A 25,030-nucleotide genomic window follows, 5' to 3' on the forward strand; every position below is an offset into this window, starting at 1 on the left:
TCCAATGTGTGCGAGTCCAGGGAAGCCTTGCGGCCCCCTCATTCCAGCCCAGCATTTTTAGTGTAGGAAATCAAAATGTTTTTTCCAGGGGAAGGCTCATATGAGCATCCACACTGCAGGATCAGACCGTGTGTTGTCAGCCAGTCAAGTCCTTAACTGTGCCTGTATAAATGGTGTCTGTGAAGTCAGTGGCATTACTTGTGTGAGCAAGTTAAGCATTTATTTAACAGATTCCAGGGCGAGCCCTCAGGGCAGGATTTGTCATCCCCCTCCCCACCTTTTTTTTTTTAAAGGCAAATGAGATGATGAAGGAACTTCATTAATATTCCGTAATAAAAGATGTCAGATTTACCCAAAAAACCTTGTCAGCCCTTTACCGGATACAGTCTACTTGATCAATTAAGTCATATTAGAGCTGTAAGACAGAGAAGTTGGTTGAGTAGTTTTCTAATGAAATCCTACACAGACGGCCCTTCTTAAGATGGTAACACCCCATCTTTAATATTCTGACCCACCATCTACTTGGTTTCACCAATAAAACAGCTCCTGCTAAAGGAAATCAAATGGGTAAACAAAAGATAATGCATTTATTAAAATAAACCTTTGTGGTGCTTAAAATCTCCGAGTGATTTAGGTGGCAGCTGTAGAGCTTACAGCCAGAGTCGGGTGTGGGGGGAAGTGGAAACTTTTAGCAGTGGGTAGTTTTATTTACGACACAAATAAGCTATTAACTCTTGCAGGGGCCATAATGACCCTTTTGTGGCTCTTTTGTACTTGGGTAGAGAATGGCCGTAGTATAAAATGCCCGTGGGTTGCCTCGAGCTCTTGTCAATCATTACCTGATCAATAAAAACTTCAAACAGGCCCCTTTTTGCTTAACTGGGCAGAATTTCTCCCTGAGTGGAATGGCTATATACAGGCACCCATGTGTCCATGGCAGCCATAGAAGGCAGCAGTAGAAGTACTTGGCTGGAAATCTGCTGGGGTTGCAAGTCCCCATCTCCAAAAATGAGTCCTTCTGGCTTTGTTTCATCCCAAAAGGGTCTGTTCCAATTGCAGACAGAGCTGGAGGGACTGAACAAAGAACGGCGGATGAAATCTTGCAAACCTTGGCTACCACAGCACAGAGCAATGCTTGGGCTATTTCCACTTCCCCACTCTGCTTTTATGTTCTGCGGCTGACACATAAATAAGATCAGAAAGGTTAAATTTCACCAGCTTATTTAAATAAATACATTATCTTTTGTTTTGCAAAGCTTGGCAACACAGAGGGTGTTACCTGACGAAAGACTGCGGGATTTCACTGGCCTAATAACAATGACTGCTTCATAATGGAGGAAAAAGAAAGCATCTTCATTAAGTAAATTATAACATCTGTGAGCCCAGGCTGAAACTAACTTAGAGCAGCCAGCCTATAGGATGTTCTAGCCATGCTTTCTGGTTGCATTACTCAGACAAATCTAACTATTCTGAAGCTGATTCACATGGGTTTTATATGCCCTGCCAGTTTCTGGTATCATACATGTCAGGAGTTCTCTTTCCAAACCAGTAGATTTAGAGAGAAAACCACAGTCACATTATGGACCGATAGGAAGCTAACAAGCTCTGGAGTGGATTTTTGGCTCCCGGGAGGAGGCAGCTGCTGCTGGGCATATCCAGTAAGTTGTGTACATGGCAAAGCTGAAGGGAAGCATCAGTAAAAGCAATGAGACAGGTTCTGCATTCATCAAAGTCAACGGACAACTTGCGCCGACTTCGTTATGGCAAACTCGGTCCCAGAAGAAGGCCTGGCTTTTTTCTCAGTGAAGTTACTCCTGATTTACACTGGTTATAAATGAAGAAAATTGGGCTGAGATTGGAAGAAAACCAAGAACACCTTTACTCTGGGTATTTCAGGCCTGATTTAGGACTCAAAGCCTGCTGAGTCTTCCATTAGTGCTTCATTGGGTTTGGATCAGAGCACTAAGCAATGCAAGGATTCACTTATCATATTCACGTGTCTCCACGATTCAGAAGACTGTAGGTCGTTCCAAGAGTTTGGTGATTTCCACCTACAACCCAGCAACACATGCATGTAAACTGGTATAATTCTGCAGGCATTTCAAAGTGAACAAGAACCCAACATTTGCTGCTGTGCCCTTAAGGTATAATGTTTACTTAATTCAGGTTTTAAACCGCAATTTTCTTCCAGTTCCCTCGATAGCAATGCACTGTGGTGTCCCCAGTAGGAAACATCGTGCCAGCAGCATCTCTGAAATATGCTAAAACAATCTAAATTAGAAAATGTCAGTTTCTTGGCTGATGTTCCTTTGGAGTTTCTTTTTCCTTTCTTGTGCCTCTGTAATTTTATTGGGATGACTAAATCTCTCAACTATGTTAGCAGTAAACAGAACTAATTTACCCCCTGCTTCTTTGAAACAGCTGCTGACAGCTGCACTATAATTCAATCATGGATCTTTGCAGTGCAGCAAAACATATTCATATTTTCTTCAAAGTCTTCCCCCCCCCCCGGTTGTATTTAGAATGAGGCAGCTTCACTGGACAGTGACACGTGCCCGTTATACCAATATATAAGGCCTGATCAATACAGAAACCCTGACACTCAGCGCGAAAACTCAGCCTCAAGCAGACGCCCTTTTGATCTAGCTGGAATAACCACACAAAGGCACAAAGTTGTTGGAATATCTTTTGTAGAGTCACAATGATTTATTTCACTAGTTTGTACAAAATGCTTCTAACTGCTCTAAGAAAAGAACCAGAAATGTATACATAGATTTTGCCAACTGTTAATAAATATCATCTTAAATAAGGAAACAAATGTGTTTTAAGAGATGCAAATTTTCCTGAATGCGTGACTGAAAAGGAATTCAGAGATGATGGAAATAAATAATTCTTTTTCCACTTTTGTGACAACTATTTACATAAAAATGTACAAACAAACAGAGCCAACGTACAGCCTAGCAACAGATTCTGTCATCGAGTTAAAAAACAAAACCAAACCCCGCAGAACATCTAAGAGTCAAACACAAGAAGAAAGGGTGGTCGGCTCTGAAACTGGACTGTGCCAGTCCACTGGCTGCCAGCATTGGACACAAAGGACAATACTCATCCTTGCCCACATAAAATAATAACCCGCCCTAAACGTCCAGTGTTAACTTCATAGCCAGCACCTTAGCTTCCCATACAAGGTTTAGAGACACCTAAAAGCACGCTGCATGGGGGGACGTGCACAAATACAACACGGAGTGCTAGCTACAATTCGCGTGACTTTCTGCATTTTACATTTAAAATGATGGATGCACGGAAGGCAGCTGCAGTCCGACATTTCTCAGAGATGGTTTGTCTAAGGCTATTGCGATGCAAGCTGAAAGACTACCCTCCTAGGATTTGACTTGGTAACTATAAAGTCTGATTCGGATTTTAGTCAGGTATAGCTGTGTTCATTTTAATGGCACAGATTATATATGCCAGAGCTGAATTAGGCCTGCAGGTTCTTGGTTCGTATTTATACGTATGCATGGTGCCTCTAGTCTTCCCCTAATCCTGCTACCACTGGAAATCGCTGATAAAACCATTATTGACCTTAACAGAATTAGAAAAGAGAACTGGGACGCAAGAAACAAACTCCCAGTTTGTCTCCTACAAAGCTGCCCTTTTGTTGGTGGTGGTGTTGTTGTTGTTGTTAAGCAAAGCATCTGGTCTGGATTTTAATTGTGGTTTAGAGGGAAGAGAGCAATGAGTGATTCGCAGAACCCCACAACATCCTTCATCTCTCTTGCCTTAATAGTTCCTTGGTAATGAAAGATACGGGGTCTGAGTCTGAGTTGGACAACATGAGAATAAATTAGGAATCCCTCCTGTGAGGGCTGCAGTTATACTGAGACGTAAAATCAGTCTGAGGAGAGAATCAAGCCCAGGGATTAAAAAAAAATGTGTCTCCCTTATGCAGCTGGTCCAATAAAAGATATCACTCACAAGAATCCTTGCCTCTCCCTTGCATTGTTTTTGTAGATCTGCCTAGCAGTTTCAAAATGGGAGGCTAAGCAGGCAGGCAAAAAGCCTGGTATGTTATTGGAGAGAACTTTTTTTTTCCTGATGAAGTTCAAGTTTTGGCCATCTACGCAAGCTCCAAGAACACAAAAGCACTTCTAGCCAGCCCAATTTGTGATTGGGCTCGATGGTAGGAGCTCCCATCCACCCTGCTGCCACAGTAGCTTTAATTTAACTTTAATTAGAGATATTTGATAGCTTTTGTGACCTCTGACTTCAAAAAGATCAACCAGGAGGATGCCTTCTGGACGCTAATTCCTGTAGCCTGGTTTAGATGCTTTGAAACTGGCAATAAAATAAGCATCGCACAGAAAATACTGACCCGGGAAACTGTCTGGTCTAGTCCACAAGAAAGATTCAGGACTCAATCCTCCAGATGCCAGCTCCAGATCCAGCACCACACTTTGGGCTTTCCGCACGTCTTTGGCCTACAGAACTGCAACATTTTTGGGGCTTTATTTAGCGCACCCTGAGATCAATGGATGTTTTCCATTTGGGAGCAGGATTTTTGGCTTGCCTTTCGTAATAGTGTAACTATTGGAGATGCCCACCTTAAGAGCTGGGTTATATGTTTCCAAATTATTTCCTATTTTTGGAAAATGTTATTCTTAGCCATCTCAGTCCATTGCAAATTCAGGTTCCTGCTGGTAGCCAAAAGAGATCTGTTTGCCCTCTAACACCAAAATTCAACATCAATCCAATCTTTTATTCTTTGGAGTTTATTTCTTTCAGTTCCTACAGTGAGGTTTCTAGATGTATTTGTCCTTTTGAGTCACTTCTTCCAGAATATAGGTTCTGCTAGTGCAAAATTTAATACTGGAAGTTTCACGTGTTTAGTCTTTGCCTCTGCTTATGAAGAGGGCATAAGCAAAAAGGATGGAGTTAATTCTCTAACAAAATATCTGTTTCTCCAGGTATGTTTCATTCACTCATTTTTATTGTGAACAACATGTTACAAGAACTAAAAATGCTTATTACTTTGCACGCACTCGCACCACAGATAGATTTGTTTAAAAGAGATGTTTATAATCAACTCTGGTGAGTTAGTCATCTTCAGAAAGGCTCCTCTGCAGCAGTACGTAGTGTTTGCAACCAATTGTTTTAGGCAGACTGGTTTTCCCATCGGTTCAAAATCGGTTCAGATGTCACCTGGATCCAGAATTTGTCCTATTATCTCCTACCGATTCTGCCCTGTCAGAAGCATGATGCCTGCAAACTGTTTTTACAGCAATCCGAGGCCGGAGACCTAAACTTTTTGCTTTGCAAATCCATATAAAAAAACCCTCATTACAAATCACTCTTTTTCTTTCCTGCAAACCTAATGGCAGCCGCAGGCCCGTACTACCATGTTCCTGTATTTTTTTAAGATAACGTTGGAGCTGTCATCAAAATAGAGCACTGAGATGGCATTGAGTTGTGTAGGAGCACAGCAGGGCTTTGGCACAGTCTCTGGGTTTATAAAGTGAACCTGGGGAATGAAAAGTAAATGATGTTAAGATTTCTCTCCCTTCCCCTTTCCCCACCCCCACTTGATCTGTCTTGTGCAGACTTTTCAACACACAGGTCAAGTATACGTGCTCTGATGTGCTGTAATTACAGCACGTCAGAGCAGACTCAATCGAGTCTGCTGGAGCGTGGTAATTACTGCACTTCAGCAGACTCCAGCACCACATGTATCAGCGTCCCATTGCTGAAAAAGGTGGTGGGAGCACTTTAACTAAAGCTCATTTGATAAGCTTTAGTTAAAGCACTCCCACTGCCATTTTTCAGTGTGGGGATGCTGATACATGTGACACTCCAGACACTTTAATTCGGGGGGCTCTCCGAGCCACTCTAATCAAAGCACCTCTCCTTCCCCCCTCTCCTGGAGCACATCTATAAACACGCACACATCCTGCATCTGACTTATGTGTGTGAACACCCTTATGTACACATTCAAAGGATGAGCTTGACAAGCAGCACAGCCGGGTCCAAAGTCATAAAGATCTATTCAGGGCCTGATAAGATTCTTACTGTGAAACAGGTTTTATCAGCAAATGCCAATTTGTCAGCCACCACATTTTTGTGAAACTTTGCTGGCTTTATGATACACTTCTGAGGAGCTGCAGGCCAGTTTCCAGTATGGATCAACCTGGTTTCCTGCCATCTCAAGGCACGTGATGGGTGGCTCATCCCTATAGCTATAACTTCATCAGCCCCTTCCCAGTGGCCCCCACGTTAGGCAGATGCCATGAATTTTTGATCCAGAAATGCTTACCCTCTTACTTGCCCCCTCAAATCCTTTCCCTCTTCTCCAGTGCCATTTGTCTTCACTGGCAGGTCCCTTTACACTCATAGAGCATGTTAATGCTTCCAACAAGACTGGGTACTCCCAAGCCAGCTAGTAATTCAAGCCACTTGGCTAGACCAGTTCAGCCAGGTGCTGCAGGTATTACAATGCTTTAATGTAGACATCTGCTTGCCTGCTAACTCAGAGGCTTCTCCTTTGCATAACATTTATTCCTGTGCAGCAATAACCTTCAGAACACAAACTGAAACTGCACCTACCAGTGTCTGCACAATAGCATGGTTTGTTGCATTCATGTATGAGTTCAGTGGGAAGGCACATTCTCCTTCACAGTAATAAGCTGCATAGCCCTCCGGAGCAATTATCCAGTCCTGGATTAAATTGAGGATGTTAGATGTGGAGGAAGGATAGATTGGTATGCACAATGACATGAAAACGGCAATGAAATTCACATCTCTCAAGTCAAATACATAAAGAGACTCAAAAAAAATGTGTGCCACTCCCCATTAAATTACCTGCCCTGGCAATATAATCCGTTCTTTGCACCTCTACAGCTCCCACTTATCCTGAAAGGTCTCATATCACTTTTCAAATTGCTATACACAAAATATCAACAAAGACTGGTCCATTCAGCTTGGAAATGTAATCACTACTGGCACATAGAGTTGGAGCTGCTGAGCAACACCTAGGGGAATTACAAAAGGCGAAGGATAGAACATCCAGTTGAAGCCACAGGGGGAACTGAAGAAAGAGAAAGACTCAAGTCTGAATTTGGCCACATCTGAGGTGGTAAACATTTTCAGCCAGTCTTAAACTGGTCCCCAATCTGCAAGATTTCTTCAGTACAGTCAGAGGCCCAGGACAAAAATGTGGTCTTTGGGGTAACGCTACAAGTAAAAATATGAATGACCGCAAAGGGCTTTGTCCATCCTACGTGCAAGCAGAGAAACCTTACCTGCCATCCAAGATCCCGGAAGCTGACGTACAGCTCATGTTTTTTACAGGCTTGCCTCTGATCACTGCTGCTGTTTTCTGAGTTGGAAAAAAGTCAAAACCAGGTGAATGCATACTGGCCAACTGAACGCATTAGTGCAATTTCACAATGAAAGCAAAGCTTACTAAGACTACCTCCCAGAGCTGCTGAACCTCCCCAGCACTGACATGTCCTGGCAACATCACACTCTGAATGAGACACTACTTGCCTCTGCAGGTCTGTGCTGCTTTCTACCATTGGTCAGCTTTTTTTTTATCATTTTCAGGTTCTTGTATTTTAATTGTAAGGTGCCAGTTGGATTCAGTAAGTCTAAACCACCTACCTGGCTTCCTGTGCAAAGCCCAGGAAGTCCTGGGAAATGAATTTGTTTCTTCAGGGCTTCCTTTGACCTGTGGGAGCTTCTAGTTGGTAAAAAACAACTTTATTTTTTATATGCATCTATGATATAGCAAGAGAACCAGAAAGACATGCAGGAAAGGGCCTCAGAGAAAGACCATGCTTTCTTAATGTATCTGTACCTTGTATTTCTTTGAGTTATCAGCTACTGACTTAAATTCCCTTTGCATGCTCTAAAAAGATGGTAGGACCATAGGAGAATGACTTGAAATCTATCGTCCCATGTGTTGCAGCCATATTCTGACTGCAAATTCAACTGGTGATGAGCCCCATAGAAAAAAGATAAAAGATGTTGGTTCAAATGAGCCCAATCTTAGGTAAGCTTTAAAGCTGGACTCAAACTCCAGTCCGCTGTTTGGATTGAACCACTGAGTTTGGCAGCTGGAGAAGTGCTCTTTTAAACTATGCCAACTGGAGACAACCAGCCACCAACCATGTTATCTTTACAATCACATTTCTGACTGTTTATAGAGGTGAGAAGTTCTGTTATCTGTCACACACCGCAAGCCATTCAGTCCTGGACTAATTGCTAAACTAGCCTGGGAGAGATTTTATACAGTGAACTGCACATTTTCTTGTGATGGAAGAATTTGGAAAAACAGAGTCAGAAATCCATGCTCTCTTTAGAACGGATTTGCCCAACTTGTGAGCTTGGACATGCAATGCAGGGCAGGGCAGAGAAGAAACATGGCATCAGGAAGGAAAGAAAGAAACCACCCAGGGACTGACGAAGCAGATAAATTATGAGGAAACTTTGCAGCCAGAGACCAAGGTAGGGAACTTGTTCCCCCATGCTTCTATTGACTCTGCAGAGCTAATGGCAGCAAGGGAAGTCAGCAGCCATGACCCACTAAAATAAGATGTGTTGGATAAGAAGATGCCATTCTATGCATAGGTCTCTAGCTAGTCCTCTTCCCATACAGAATATATGTATGTGGGTGCATCTATACGTTCATTAATGCGCTTTTTCTCTTGAGCATTAAACTTAGTACCTGTCAGCACTTTTACAGGTACTCTGGGAGTGGAGGGGGCAGTGCTTTAATAAGAGTGGCTCCAAGAGCTGCTCTAATTAAAGCGCCGCTGCGTCTCATGTAACAGCATCCCTGCGCTTTAGAATGGCGGCGGGGGTCCTTGAACTAAAGCTCATTTGACGAGCTTTAGTTCAAGCACCCCCACTGCCATTGTTAAGCACAGGGACGCTGTTACGTGAAGTGCAGGAGGCCACTGGAGCTCGATTAATCGAGTCTGCTCAGACACGCTGGAACTCCAGTGCATCACAGCAGCCTCGGTGCTCACGTCCAAACACACCTTCTAATGTGAGGTACTAATTAAATGTGCATTAGGCTGCCCAACTGCGCTGTATTGAAAGCGCATGCTTTTTTAGTGACACTTAATGTGCAGTAGCCTAAGTTAACTGCACATTAGCACGCTTCTTGCTATCATGCTCTAATAAGCAGTAAAATAAGCTACTGCACATTAAAACACATGTGTAGATATGTCCTATGAAAAACAGATCTGCCTTTTTGTCCATTCAGATCCTGTACAGGATAGATGTAGTCCCCAGGATAAGGGATGAAAAAAATGTGCATGTCTACTTTGGTCTTGCACATGAAAACAGATGAATGCTTTGCATGTTTATGATGGAAAGCCAGGGGGCCTGCTCCAGACGCACTGGAAATCAAGTCAGCTGGAGCATGTAAATTGTCGTGCTTTGGCAGCCTTGTGCATCATGTGCATCAACGGTGCAGCATGCCTCCGTGCTGAGAAAATGGTGGCAGTAAACTTTGCACTAAAACATGTTCAATGTGCTTCAGTTTAAAGTGCACCACCACCATTTTCTCAGCACAGAGGTGCACTGCACCACTGATACATGTGACGCCAGGGCACTTTTAACGTGGCTTGCTAATTAAAAGCTCCCAGCACCACATTGGAAACGCATGTAAAAATGCCCAAGGAGCCCAAAATATTCAGAAAGAAGGAAGATTGTCCTTATCCAGGAAAGAGATGACAGGATTTTGGAATGATTAGTGAAGGGCTAGAAGCAAGACATCTCAGGCTAGAAGCAAGGGTGCATGCACTGGAGGGAAGCAAAGCTAGCAGAAGTACTAAAAACCTACAGAGCACGTTGGCCCTGCCTCATGCAATCTCTTACACATCCATACTCCATCAACTTCCACAGAGTTAGCTCTCCATTTCAAGCAAGCTAGCTGTTCATTAACAGAGGTCAGAAACCGTCTCAGTGTTATGAGGCACCTAAAACTTGATTCAGAATTTTATTTTAAATATCTTTCTTAAAATTCTCTCCACCTTAAAAAGCTGAGACTCCCAAATGATAGTTTTGGTCGTGCGAGTGAACAGTTGCAGTAAAGCTAGGTGGGAAACATATTTCCCATCCTGTGAAAATTTTGGAGACTTCCAAATATTTTTCCATCCAATTCAGAACAAAAAATACATCTCAGAAACCTCAGAGCTCACAGCCCAACAAATCTGTTTTCAAGCTAATTGAACTGTTTTCTCAATTTTGATCATTTTAAATTTTACTTCATATAATTAGAGTTCAAATTCCCAAAAGTTGTTTGAAATCAGAAAACCGGATTTCTTTTTGCATGTGTGTGAGGACAATATAGTCACTGTTTAAATTGCTTTTGAGCTAAAGAGAATTGTCAAAACTGACCCTATCTTGTAAGGAACTTCAGTTTCACTCAAACAGTATTTTCTAATTCCCAGCCACAAATACTCTTTGGTAGGGCTGTGCGAAGCTGCAGTCCCTGATTCAATCTGGCGGATATTCAGCCCAATTCGGTGGCTGAATCTCCGAATCCATATCGAATCAGGACACCCTTTAATCTCTCCAAATTAGTTCGGAGAGATTTGGATATAGACAGCTTTAAATGTCTTTTCTACATATTCTAGGTAGCAGGCGGCTTATGAATGCTGTGATGCTGGGGCTCATCGAGCGTCCCACAGGAGCGCAGGGGGGTCCGCAGTGCACTTGGCTTGGCAAACGGTGCCTCTTGGGTCTGTAAGGGGCACCTGGGCTCCCCCGCGGCTGATCACCAAGCTCCCGCATGCTCCCAAGCTCCCCACATGCTCCCCGGTAGACCTGAAAGTGGACCGGAAATATTTCTGGTCCACTTCCAGGTTTGCTGCCAAACGCACAGGGGGGGCCCTCCCCGCACTCCTGTGGGACGCTCCATGTGCCCCAGCATCGCAGTATCCATGAGCCACGCTGGTACCTTGAGGTATGTAGAAAAAACATTTAAAGCTGTGTCTGTGTCTGAATCGCTCATTCTCCGAATCAGCATTGAATCTTTGGATTCTGATTCAGCCAAATCAAAGCGGAGACGGTGATCTGAATCAACAAATTGAATCACTGTTCCCAATTTGGGCCGAATCCAAATCTGAATCGAATAAGGCCCATTTCACGCACCCCTACTGTTTGGGCCTGCCATGGACATTGAGAAGATGCTGAATGTACGCAAGCACATAAGGAAAGCAGAGAACAAATTGCTTGAGCAAACAGAAGTTGTCTCGTTCTGGTCTCTACCATATATTATGTGGATATTCGGTACCCAAGAACAAAATCCTCCTGTACCTGCAACGTTGGACACCCGAAAAGCTTCCTGGTTCTTTGGTGCTTTTGATCGATTCTGGCTCCTTTGTTTGCCTCCAGTGGAACGAATGCTGCGGAGATGAACCTCTGTGGCTTTGAAGAATGCTACTGTAAAAGGCTGCTTATTTTGTGGGCCATGTCTTCCAATAAGACCAGCCAACTTGGGATTGATGCTTTGTCCTTAACAAAACAGACAGAAAATCAGTCCAGTAGCCTAACAAAAGCTTTCCATTTCCAGTGACAGGAGTGACAATAATATGAGACAGAACTGGCCAATACTACTTCATACACAACATTCCTAGCTGATATCTATTTGCATGGATCAACTGAAGGACTGGACCTAAAATTAATAGGCAAAGCCACTTCTAACAGGAACAGCTCAGTACAGCTAACTTCACTTTATATCCGCATGTAAAAGGGAAATAAAATGTTCCTACATTTAATTATTTTACTCTAAATCAGCGTTAGCATTAGCTTTTGCCTGAATTCTTTAGAGGGGTTTCTTGAAGTTCACCAACCTATAATTTGAAGTGGTCCTATAAAAGGAACCATAAAGCTCAGCCCATAGGGGCACTAAATTCCCACTGGAAGGTTATTAACTTAAAATAAAAATGCCTTGTATTAAATGTTGACATCGTTCCAAAAAGATTGCACTTGAAAATAGCAAATAGTTCAGATCTGTAGAGACATTTTGTTTATTGCTACATTTGTCCTACTGAATTGGATAACCTGGTTATACATACATTGGTTATTCATTGTTCCTTTATTACGCAGGCATTTTAAATACATTTTTGTTTCAGTAAAAGCTACCTGACTGATATAGCTGGACGCTGAAGCCCACTATTTACGAAAGAGATGAGGCAGGACTAATGGCAATGACCCTACAAACCAGGGCCCTGCCAATTGGTTTTGACTCAATTGTGGATGACCCCTTCCAGAGACCACTTCAATTTCTATTGGCACCCAGGCTCAAAGTCACTGAGATGGAAAGGAATGGTGTTTAAGGATACTTCATAGGATTATAGGAAAGTAGAGCTGAAAGGGCCTACACAAGGTCCTCTAGTGCAGTGGTTCTCAACCTTTTTTGTACAAGGACTCATTTTTAAGCATTGATGGCCAGTCCTGACCCAGTGCCCCCACCCCCAGCCCCTCAGTGTGTGGGGCAGGGGGTGGGTATATGGGGCAGAGGGAACTGTGCCAGCCTGCAAGGGAAAAGCCACCGTTTCCCACGTTTTGCTTCTTTAAACAAGAATCCGTTTTAAAGTTTGTTGAGCCATTTTTTAAATTTGTTCTCAACCCTTTCATGAATTCTTGTGATCCGCATTTAGCTTGCGACCCTCTGGCTCAGAAATGCTGCTCTAGCATCCAGCCCCCCGCTCAAGGCAGGATCATCCCCAATTAAACTGTCCTCGTCAAGTGTCTGTCTAACCTGCTCTTAAAAATTTCCAGGTTGAAGACGCCACAAAGCACTCAAGTGTGCACAGAGCTCCAAGTACAGACTTAGTCTCATTGAAGTCTATGAAACTTCTCACAGGCTTAACAGCTACCATGTGTTTTACTGGCTCGAGGCTTTATTTCCTGTCCGAGAACGAGTTTAAACCGATCCAAGCTGGGATTCATGCAGTATCCCATTGAGCCCCTATAAGCAAACCTTTCTGTTTTCCACTATCACTTCCTTTAAATTATTACCATGGTTTTAAGGGGGTAAATCATTTTACCTGTACCACCTTGCTCTCAAGTATCTTAACAAGATGGATCCAGCTCTGCTTGGGTGACACAGTGGGCATGCATGAGTATATCAGAATGCAGAATTTGACCCGTGAACAAATTAATGGAGAAGGGAACTTAAAAAAACCGAAAAGTCACCAGGGCCATGCGGTGGCAAAATATATAAATTTTAAGAATGCACATTTGTTTAACTTTTATGCCCTATTAAAAAAGACATTAAAATATCCTGTGTGAGACTAGCACCAGAGAGGCAGTATGTTCCTCATTAATGAAACTGTGTGAAAAAGCCCCACTTGATTCCAGGCATTTATTTCAACTTCTTCATACAGCCAGGGACCAAATATCAAGGAAGAATGTGGTTATGTTTAAGGGCATTTGTCTAGTCCTAATTAACCAATTATGTACTTGTCTCAGATGAAATAGAGCCATGCTTGCAAATTGGAGAGTGCAGCCTATTTATCTTTAAGAAGTTTGCCTTTTTCTGTGCTGAGCAAAACAGGATATGAAGCAATAAGTAATAGGCAAAGTAAACTTAAAGAGATGCCTGTTGTCCCTATGTATTGTCAGGGACCGAGTTTAGGTTGACAGCATGCCTGAGGCTAATGAATCACTTTAGTGTTTCCCTTGCTTGTTGCTTGAGCTTATTTTGACTTTCTAAGAGTAAACAAATAACCTCTAATTCCCCCCTAGTTCCTCTCATGGAGAAACAAAGCTGGCATGCTTATAAAGAGCAGTTAAGTGAACTCATCTATTTTGTAGCTGGACAGTGTGTATTATAACTCCATCTTTTTACTATCTTACTTACATGCATGGAGAGAACCATGCAAAACGATCGGTACGCATTCGCAAACCAGGCACTACTGACTAGATTTCCTTTTTCATTATTCACTTTAAACTCAGGCTGTGTCTGCTGCACGGTTCTGCTTTGTTCACAAGCATCTAGTTTTGCGTCGAAGTCCTGAGGTGTTTGCAGGTGTGCAACGATCTGACATAAAATCCAGGTGTAACTCCCTAGCTCTGTAATTAACATGCAGTCGATCTGAACCCAAAAGAAACGTAGGGATCGGAGAAGGGCTTGCCCTTGCAGCTCACCATAGAAGGGAACGCAAACCCGAAACTGGGGAAAGCAATACTGCAAAGATTTCCTCGTGGATTTAATTTTAAAATGCGAGGTCTAGTGTCCAGGGGGTTCCATTCTCGAGAATGAAGCTGGCCCCAGAGCTTTGAAGAAATACGTCACTAGTTTTTCATCAATGTGTTTTGATAAAGCAGGGTATTATTTTCTAACATAGTCTTTTTTGTTTGCCTGATTATCATATGTTTATGAACTCTGAGAGAGATTTTCAAAGGCACATTTGGAAATTAGGGCCGTAACTCCCACTGGAAGTTGATTGGAGTTATGCAACTAGCTGTCCCCTGTGCCTTCCCTGAGGAGACAGGCTTGTTCGTAGATTGATAAGGGTCTGGTTTTGATTGTCTACCAATTTACTGTGTCTGAGAAATGACCCAAACACTCTTCACAGTTTTAACGTTCTATTCTGTGGGGGATTCTGAAAATCTAGGTCTGGAATCCAAAGTCTATTAAGTCTACTTATACTCCAGGGTAAAATATCCAGAGTTCACACACCCTTTTGTACACTCAAATCATGGTATGTGCACACACCATTGTGTATGCATATGGTCTGGGGTGTTTCCACGTTCACAATCAATAGTGAAAATCAGCTCTATAGCCTATTCATGAACTAAAAATGAAGGAGAAACTTCCTTACCTACTATAGTATTGCACATTTACATTCATTTTGAAGGTGCACATTTTCCTCTGAAGGACATAATTTCTTTCTTTACTGAAATTGCTGTGATCCTGTCTGCTGTTTATTTCACAGATCTAAGAACAGAGCACCTCTTTTTGTAAAATCCAGTGAAAATTTCTCATGTTTGTATATATAAATTTAATTGGCTTATACAATATTCAGACTTATTCTCTATGAAGTTACAACTGGTTTAGCTCCTAGTTCTCTTTCATACACTCCAGGTGTGCCTACATGTGCACTTATGCCAGCTTAAATTTACTGCGCAGTAAGTTACTGTGCAGTAAGCAGGAATAAGTTTATCAGGGGTGATCACCAGGATCTGGTTTTCGTTTGTTCCCCAGAGCGCCCCAAGGGATGACTAGGTCGAATGGTCACAAACTCCTGCAAGACCGTTTCAGGCTGGACATAAGGAAAAATATCTTTACTGTCCAAGCCCCCAAGGTCTGGAACAGTCTGCCAGCGGAGGTGGTTCAAGCACCTACATTGAACACCTTCAAGAGTAAATTGGATGCTTATCTTGCTGGGATCCTATGACCCCAGCTGACTTCCTGCCCTGTGGGCAGGGGCTGGACTCGATGATCTCCCGAGGTCCCTTCCAGCCCTGATGTCTATGAAATCTATGAAATAAGCTCATGTCTACACATGCAGGCATTAAAGAGCATTAACACTGTGTGTGGACTAACCTGGTACTCAAGTTAGTCCCAAGTTTGTCTACACACACAGTGTTACTGCACAGCAAGGTGTCTACATGTGTGTTCTTGCACAGTAACTAATCGGTCATAAATTTGATACCTACATGATATAGGTATCAAATTTACGCTCAAGTCAGAGTAAATGGCCATATTTACTGCACAGTACAGGTATGAATGTGTAGATGCATGCCCCTACTGTGTAGTAATTTTGGTTACTGCACAATAAATACACACATGTAGATGTGCCCTCCTTCTATCAAGGTTTCTTTGCTTCCTACAGCCCTGATTTTAGTCTACATTGAATGTGCCCAGAGGGCATGTCTACACAAGATGCTGCTGTGCAGTAGTATCAGGTTACTGCACAGGGAGTGTCTTGTGTAGATGTGCCCAGAGTATGGAAAATATTTCTAGACTGCAACTGTTCAGCACTAAATCCTAGCAACATAATTGGAAGACTGAGTAAAAAAGAACCATCCTTCCCCAAGATATGTGGCATGCATTTTCTAGTACCACAGGCATTATTGGCAATTTAAGCAATTTAAAAATTTTAAAGTACTCATTGGATTAATTCTCCCTCTTCAGAAAGAGAAAAGTCTTTGGAGTTCAAGCAGACTCTGAAACATGGCTGAAAATGATGTGATAGTCGATTATACTCCATGAACAACGAATGCAAATATTTTCCTTACTGGAAGAATCTTGAAATCAGTCAAGACCAGGGGTGGGCAAAATGTGGCCCAAGGGCTGGATGTGGCCTGTCAGGCCATTCTATCTGGCCCACGGGGCCCCTCAAAAATTTAGCAAATGAATATTTATCTGCCCTGGGCTGCCTGTCATGCAGCCCTTGATGGCTTGCCAAAACTCAGTAAGCGGCCCTCTGCCCAAAATAATTGCCCACCCCTGGTCTAGACCAGTATCCTGTGTCTGCTAGCACCTAGTACCAGATGCTTCAGAGAACAGGGTCAGGCCTCCTTGACAGACAGGTGTGAAATAACCAGCCCACTATGCTAGCTCTCATCTGGCCTGTGACTGTGCAAAATTAGTGGATTGTTTACAGGTGTAACAATCATGGCTATTTGATTGGCGGATTCCTGGTAAATGTGTACACAAAATATCTAGCCAGTAAAGCATTTAAGCAAATACCTACCTTTAAGCATCTCATTCCTTGCACAGATATTTAAAGTTACATACATACTTAACTGTTTTAATAGACCATAGAGAGGTAGTTAGCTGTGTTAGTCTGAAGCTGGGTAGAAGTCAGGGTAGATTTGCACTGTATAGACTAAATCCGAGATGGATTGCATAAGCTTTTGTAAGCACCAGGCTTGCTTCATCAGATGCTATGAATGGACTGAAGGGCCTTCAATAATGATGATGATTATAATAATAATAGACCACAATGTAAATACACAATTGTTTTGAAATCAGTTGTCATTTTCATATTTTAAATATGGACTGACAACATTGTCTTTTTATTGTAATAACTTTGCACCATTAATCAAATATTTGCATCTTAAGAAAATTCAAGGCAAGCATTCTTGAGACATCACACTCAGTGGAACACAACCTGCAGCGTTCAGATTCATCCCCGCGGTTCTGCGTGTCAATGTCATGACTGAAACTTACCATCTATACTCTCAACCGACAGCTGCAGGCCAAGGTTGTGTTGTGGGTTTACCACCCAGTGATTACTGGTTGCTGTGATATCAAACACCAGCCAGCCTTCTTCTGCAGCCCAGATTGTTCGAGAGTCAAGCAGGAACAGATCTGAATCCCTGGAAAAAAATATACATAGTTCTTAATTACTTACATTATTAAATGGCTGGCCAACCCCTACGGGTAAATAGTTATTCATATACTCAGGTTAGACAAAGACAGACAAAACTAGCAGGCTAGAGGCAGTATCTGGTATTAGACCAACTAAACAGTAGCAGAAAAATTTCATGTCCGAACACCCTTCGTCAGGCAGAGGCAAATTCAAATATTGTAAAAGTTCTCCTAGGTAGAAAAGAAACTTTATCTTGCACAGGGGAGGTAAAGGATGGTAGGGTCCCCTGGGTTTCAAAGTCTGTTTATGAAAAAGTTGCTCTGTGACTGCAGATTAAGCAGAGACAAGGCTCCAGCAACATTTATAGGTTTTCTTATCAGAATGCACAAGTTAAGCCAAAGGTAGGCTGGCATCGTATGCTTTTCTGTGAGCAGAGAGAAGGATGCACTGAAGCAGCATTATTGTGACTTCAGACACACACATTCAGGGATACTCCAACAGTTGCTGATGCAAACTAAAAAGAAAGAAAGAAATTGCCAGGCAAATGTATATACAATTATCATATTTGCATATGCAAACTTGTTAATTAGGCATATAATGCACCAAATTCTTATTTTTCCACACAGGATTACATGCTTTCTTTGCACAATACTACCAATAGAGAAAGCAAATTAGAGCACAGTTGTGCACATGTCTGGGATATAAAAATCTGCTCTTGTGTCTAGCGACTAACACAATAAACTCTGATGGATCACAAGACAGCATCGCCACACAAGGCAACCTCCTTTCAATCCCTTGTATAGAAAGCTGAAAGTGGCACACTCAGCTACCTGGCAAGCTAAAACTGAGAACCATAACTTGAAACGGATTAGAATTTGAAGGTGTGTCATGGGAACAGGTGAAATGGCTGAAATCATTCAATAAAACATCCCTAAATTACAGTTGATAATCTTGGTCAAATATAAAGATCACTACAGTTCCATACAGGAAATGGTCTCTTCCTTCAGAAACTTGAATAAAAATAAACCAATTGGTTAACTGTGCAGCTATCTCCAAAAGAAAAATCTTTATGAAAAGGATGGAGACACACAGATGGGGTTTGGACATGCCCTATAAAAGATGATTCTTTCATGTTTTAGTGTGCAGATGCGACAATTTGTTCAAGTGTGCCTGTAGCTTTTTGCATAATTTCTTTTTCACTATGTCTCATAAACTCAGAGGGCTTCATTAACCAGTGTTTTATTGCCATGCCAGAACAAACCATTAACTTCTTTAATTCACTTTGAACCCTTATTTGCATGGAATCCTGTTTGACTCAAAAACCTGAATGAGAGGATTTAAGCAGCCCCATCAAAATAGGATTTGAGGGCCTCACAACCTGTTATAAACCTTACTCTGGTGGTGAGAGAGGTAAGCCCCAGACAGCACCAGGTTGGACAGAGCATAGCATTGAACCTAATTTGATTCATTCCTATCATCCTATTGTCTCTGTAAACTGGATGGGTCTAGGAATTCAGCAGTAACGGCTTGCATCAACCGGTCACTGGTGTGATTAGCAGCAGGGTTGATGGTTGTTGTAACTGATGTTGTTTGGTGGCAAAATTCAGTATTTGACTTCAGTTGCTGCAGCACAAGGGACTGCATCACCAAATGCATATGGAAGCTGGATTTCATATTTCCCCCACACATGCACAGAACATTTAACTGCCAGTTGTGTAAATACTGAATATAGGGTGTAATGAATATTCCACGTTATAGTGTGAGGGAGATTAGCATGTTTCCTTATCAGCTGCTGGCAGAAGGAAGTTCCTTGTGAAGATAGAGTCTTGCTATCGGTGGAAATACGATTTTTTGTGGGAATAAGGGGACATTAAGATCTGTCCCATAACTTGGCACTTGTGTTTTAAAGGCAAGTATGGGGAATTGGGTGACACACATTAAATAGCCTTTGTTGTTTTCCACAAAGATTTGGTTAATGGAAGAAGGTGTGCTTTAGTATCCATCCATCCACCAAAACCAAACTGATTGAGGGACTGTGTTGTCTTGCTGCTTCTCACCCGTGTGTATGGCAGTGATTCTCAACTAGGGTGCTGCAAGATCCTTCAAGGGTACACCCGGGAGTCATGCAAACACCTACATGAGTCACAAGCTAAATCCAGAAATTTCAAAAGGGTCCTCAGTGTCGAACCCATTCCGCTCTGTTGCAGACTTGCTGAATTCTTTGCAAAAGAAGAATTGCTCTATTATCTTTCTGTAGCCAAGAAACAAAGCTAAGAACTGGCATTTTCCAAAGAAGGTCTGGAGCAGAGGTAGCCAACTCCTAACACATGTGCCAGAGCATGGCATTTTGCTTGGCACATGTGCCTCAGGGAAGGGGCCAAGGCTGGGCTGCCACAACAAGGAGTGGGCCCCTCACGGCTCCCCCACCATGTTTTTGGCATGCTTGCCAAAAACATTGCCAATCCCTGGTCTGGAGTCTAGAAAAGTTGAAAAGCACCGATGTATTGTGATTATGCCATGCTTAAACCAGTTACAGAACTATGAGGTAGTCTGGGGCTGAACATTATAAGACCGTCACACAAATGCATCCCTTCGGAGTGGAGGATGAGAAAACCCTGCTCTCACACTTACTTGTGACCCCTGCCATTATTTGATTCTAAGTTTCCAGGGGTGAAAGGCTTTTATGTGAACATGCTGCAGGATTTAACTATGCCCCCTGCCTCCAGCTGGCGGTCTAGTTACTGGAGCCCCAGCTTGCCGGATTCTTTTTGCAGGTTGAGGATAATAGCAATAACAATACAGAATAAGTCATTACTGCTGTGCTGCAATATTATTACTCAGAAAAACCAGCCTTTAAGCTTCCCATGCTGACATGATGCAATCAGGTTAACCAGACAACATGATGCATCAAGTGCAGGGGTGAGTCAGCCTGGGAAACTGCATAATGTGTTTGTTTTCCTGTAGTTACAGCAATGTGCAAACAATAGGCCTAGAGGGGAAATCCTCAGCCAGGGAGATCAAAGGGACACAGTGAAGGGAATCATCCTTCCCACACACATATTTGGAACGTTTAAGACCCAAAACGAGCTTGTGTCAAATCTTCTCTGGAGAGGTTCACAGTAACAACGGATTAGCGCTTCCCACTCTGGCCCCCAACCAGTGACCAAGGCTGGAACGCAAACCTGAATGGTGTTGCAAGCAGAACAGAGTCTTCAGATCACGGAGCTTGTTCTAATTAAAAGCACCCCATGTTCTCTTCAAAAGAACAAATGCCTTTTCAGTAAAATGGGCAGAAGAATATTAAAAAGGAGCTAGCAGAAGGCAGAGTCCCTCTACGTACAGTCACTATAGACAAAGCTATGGTAACAGTGGGAAGCAGCACAGCAAAGATGAGCTGTTGTATGCTGAGACCAGCTCCTCTGTAAACATTTATGAGACTTGGGGGTGTTTCTGTATGTACTGCAAAACAAAGAGTTAACACAGGAATTAGTCCCAGTTCAGTCTATACTTCTGAAAGCCACAGGGTTGGAATTACGAGCTGCATGGAGGGAACCTTGTACATATATAGCAATCAAGAGCACTCTTGCAACGCTGAACTGGGCTTCTACAGTCAGGAAACCGGGCTATCTCTTGAGTTGCTCTGCAGTACAATAGTTCCCTTCGTTCTCAGGCGGCTACAGTACCAAGCCTCCTGAACATCACCTTATACTATGTCCTGGCAGTAAGGAACACGACTGACCTCCACCTAACAGAAAGATTGAAGGGTTAAGGCCTAGATTTTCTGAGAGTTGAACACCCACCACCGCTCCAACTGTAGTCAAGACGAGTTGCAATCCCCAGCACTTAGAAAACTTGGAGCCTGCCAGCTAACTTTCACAAGAGGCTGACAACTTCAGGTGCTACTGTGCTGAGGGGTCTAATCTGAGTCATCTTTAGAGAAGCCTCTATTTAAGAGAGTGGAAGCTCAACAATTTGCCCCTTTCTGTTTCTCTGAGGTTGGGCACCAAAAACCTGAGGCATCCGGAAGTTTGGCTTTAGCCACCGTAGTTATTTTATGGTGTAGGGGGTTTCCTTGGTAGGTCTGTGATTTTCTGGATGACAGGGTCTAGTTGTGTCTTCTTTCTGACTTACGCAGCCAGAAGAAGAATTAGTAAGGGGCAAATAGAAAGTAAGGACCTGGAAGGCTAGATTTAGCATTGCCTCGAGGTGTTGATAGGGGTAATAAAATGGCTGAATAGTGGGCTTGTCAGTGCCTGAGAATGTAGCTGGGTATGCATTATACATATGCTTGATGGACATAGAGAAGGAAGGAGCCATGTAGATAAGACACGTAGAGGACAGAGATGGGTGATGTTTGAGAGACAAATGGGGAAAAATAAAAGTGGCAAAATATGGGGAAGAGGACACAGAATATGCCATGAGAAATGACAGCCTGGTGGGAAAAATACGCCATGCCTGGCAATCATAAAGAAAAGAGAGAAAATGGGGTAAGAGGATAAGAGCAGAACAAGGATAAGGGTTATAAGCAAGATAGAAATAGTTATTAATTAGAAATCCTTCAGCCAGTATGTTAAATACATTTCCCCATATACAATGTTGGCTTCTGTTTCCCTTCTAAATGCACCCAAGTATTGCAGCCAGAACTAGGTCTGAGGTCCCCACACACCAGCAAACCAATAGGGGAGAAAGGGGAGATTTTCAAAGGCACCAAACAGAGCCAAGGAATTAGCCCCTTGGCCAAAAGTGGCAACTCTCTAAAAAAATGGGACTTCTTGAATATACGGGACTGATATTGCCAGCACAAATAATTCAAAGACCAAAAGATGGGAGTAAGAAGCATGAGACTTAAGATAATAGTAAGTCCTGTAGCCTTCTGGGTTTGTATCATTAGGCTGTGTTCTGGTCGTGCTAAAAAGACATTGAAAGTGCATGAGTTGTCAAATATGCAGTAGCAACAATGAAGACTACTGCATATGAACTATAATAATTACAGGGTAAAATGCTCTAAAATAGAGGGACAGCCCAAACTTATGCTAAAAACTGCCTCTTCCATTGCCTCTGGTTCCTTTGTTCATCCTCTCCCATCCCACTCTTTAACCTTATTGTTTTCAGGATCCAGGTCAGTATGTGTTAATGAACACTAATAAAGCAAGTCTTGAATGGACGAGAGGAAGAGGGGACAGGAAAGAAGCAGGGACTCTTGGCAGTTTTCACTCCATTGTAAGGCCACAACAGATTTCAGCCATAACGGGCTGAAATTCTGTCTTGCTGGTAAGCAAGAGGCCCTGGTGATTTACTTGACCATCTTCTGTCAGAAGCAGACCCATGAAGAGGGAAAGAAAGCAAGAGTGCAAACCACCCAAATACGTTTGAGAGCAACCAATAGCTGGTGTGAAGGGCACCAGTGCTGTCTGATAGCTGTAACACTGCAGCTCTCAATTCCTATCTAATGGGAAGATCCAAGGAATGGCCCCTCTCAAGCACAGAAGCATTAGCCATTGAGAAGGAAATGGAAATACAGACACTAAATTTAAAAGTTTTGTATTTCAATAGGTCCTGCCACCTAAGGAACTCAAATTGTTTCACAAATATAGACCAAACCTTCCTTGTCCCTCATAAAATGAATTGTTAGAAAAACTGAGGTGAAGGTAATTTAAATGTCTTACGGATTCACAGAACCAGGACTAGAAAGTTAGTTTTTCCTCTTGCACTCATGTGCTCCATATTCCCATGCTCTTTTCCTACAGATGTCACCAACCTACAAATGCTTATTTGTCCTGCCTCGTTCTAAAGACGTGGGTAGCAAATCACATGAGGAACGTCCCCTAGTGACGCTGTTGGCACTACTTGTTTCCAGCCTGAACCAGCAAGTCCAAAACTATACAAAACACTGGACAGGAAGTTCTCGCATTTAACTAAGCTGGCCACATGTCTCAGAGCCTTAGAAACAGGTTTAAGATTTCAACACGCTTATATGCTAACGGTCTGCCCCTGTTAATCTTAGTCCCTTTGACATTCATTGTTTTAGAGTGATCTAAAACACTGCACAAAATCTGGGTACCAAAAAGTCAACTGAAAACTTGGCAGCAGTTAGCTTTCTGTGGAGACATGCAATTTATTCCCCCTGCCCCAGCCTCCAGTAGGAGCAGAGCTCAGGGAGTGAAGATATTCAAAGCCAGTGTTAAATGCAGAAGTTGCCATGAGAAATGGAGTGTGTGGGGTTGCTGTTCATTTGTGCATCCTTTGGCTGAGTAGGAACCCACTGTGGTATGCAAAAAATGCCTCCTGCAGCTAGTTAAGTGCCTGTGATGAGCTTTGCTTTGCTAAGTGACATCAAGATGTTTCATGGGTTTCCAGGCTGCTGCTGCTAATGCGAGTGGTCATGAGTAGTGAACCAAACTTAACCGCTTTGTCCCAGGGACCCTCTAAGTGCATCAGCACTGTTTGCTAGCACTCCATCTGCATGCAGGAGTGGGCGCTGTGATCCAATCTCTGTGTGCAAAGGTCACAAGCAATGTCTTTTTACATGATTGTAGCTGTTTAACATGATCAAAGCCACTGCAGGTACTTTGAAACACATGATCTAGAATTTGGGGAGCACTTGCTAGAGACCTGGAGCCCCCAGGCAGAACCAGTTTTGCAGTTTCCAAGGTGTGGTGCCATCTATCAGCCTGATTTCTTTTGTAACAGCTAATCACATTGATTGATTTTTTTTTTAAAGCCTGCTTAGCTTTTGGGGGTGTGAGGTGTGGGGAAGGGGGGAGTCACAGGCTTTGCTTGCCACTGGAATTACACATATACATCCAAGGACAGTGGCAGAAACAGGCACTGCGGAATAGGGTGAAACTGTTGTACAGGAACACACTGATATATATATAAAGCATAAGCTAAAATGTTCCAGCTGCAACTCATGGTTCAAGCACTTATTTCTCATGCAAGTCTATGGGCAAATATGCTCGTGTTCATCCCTGCCAATGAAGCTAATGGAACAAGCAACAGCTGCAAGGCAAACATGTAGCAACTAAACTTTAATTACCACAGGATGGTCCGACAGGGAGGAATCCCAACCACATTCCTACCAAAAGCAAAACTCCCACTGATTTCAGTAAGGCCGGATTTCATGCACTGTGCACTTCCTTGTTTTAATGAGACAAGTGATGATTCTCTGGGATTAGGATTTGCAGCCAGATTTGCAAAGGTCTTTAGGTGCTGACGAGGCAGGTAGGGCCTAAGGGGATTTTTCATGAACCCCTGGACAGCTTAGACTCTTAACTCAATACCAAGGGGAATTAGGCACCTAAATCATATCAGCTTAGGTGTTTTGAAAAACCTGACTCTCATCCCTTAAATTCTACAGGGGAAGGAGGGCTTTGGGGAATAGATATTTACTTGGCAAGGAATTGCTCTTCATGGCATCAGTTTAAAGGCAAACAAGTTCAAATGTTTAGACTCATCCTGCTGGAATAAAATCAAATTATAATAACCCAAGAGCTTTTCAAACCAGAGCTTGAAGGGGGAATTCCCTACAACTCACCATTTTCTACTCAATGGACAGATCTCCTCATCTTAAGCCTGATCTGCCTGTGGAGTATTGATTTCCAGTTTACGTGGAGTGGCGGCTGTATTTTGAAACATTTCCCATCTCGGTACCTAAAATAAACTACATTCAACACCTCCTCGTCACCCTTGTGCAT

At 42.8% G+C, this 25,030-nt stretch overlaps 2 protein-coding genes across 2 annotated transcripts in view; one reads left to right on the forward strand and one right to left on the reverse strand.

The window, feature by feature from the left end:
- The window catches only part of SPO11 (SPO11 initiator of meiotic double strand breaks), a 218,359-nt gene that overhangs the window by 119,524 nt on the left and 73,805 nt on the right, over positions 1-25,030 (forward strand). The window lies entirely within an intron of this gene.
- The window catches only part of BMP7 (bone morphogenetic protein 7), a 54,383-nt gene continuing 32,026 nt past the window's right edge, over positions 2,674-25,030 (reverse strand). Inside the window, exons 3-7 of the mRNA XM_090064938.1 lie at positions 17,195-17,343; positions 11,323-11,520; positions 7,293-7,369; positions 6,598-6,708; positions 2,674-5,518 (exon numbers count right to left, since the gene is read on the reverse strand). Of these exons, the coding sequence (XP_089921064.1) occupies positions 5,369-5,518; positions 6,598-6,708; positions 7,293-7,369; positions 11,323-11,520; positions 17,195-17,343 (685 nt within the window). The 3' untranslated portion in view covers positions 2,674-5,368. The remainder of the gene's footprint in view (positions 5,519-6,597; positions 6,709-7,292; positions 7,370-11,322; positions 11,521-17,194; positions 17,344-25,030) is intronic.

This window comes from Crocodylus siamensis, chromosome 10, assembly GCF_052110815.1.
Source record: "Crocodylus siamensis isolate JL-2025a chromosome 10, ASM5211081v1, whole genome shotgun sequence".
Classification (NCBI taxonomy): Eukaryota; Metazoa; Chordata; order Crocodylia; family Crocodylidae; genus Crocodylus; species Crocodylus siamensis.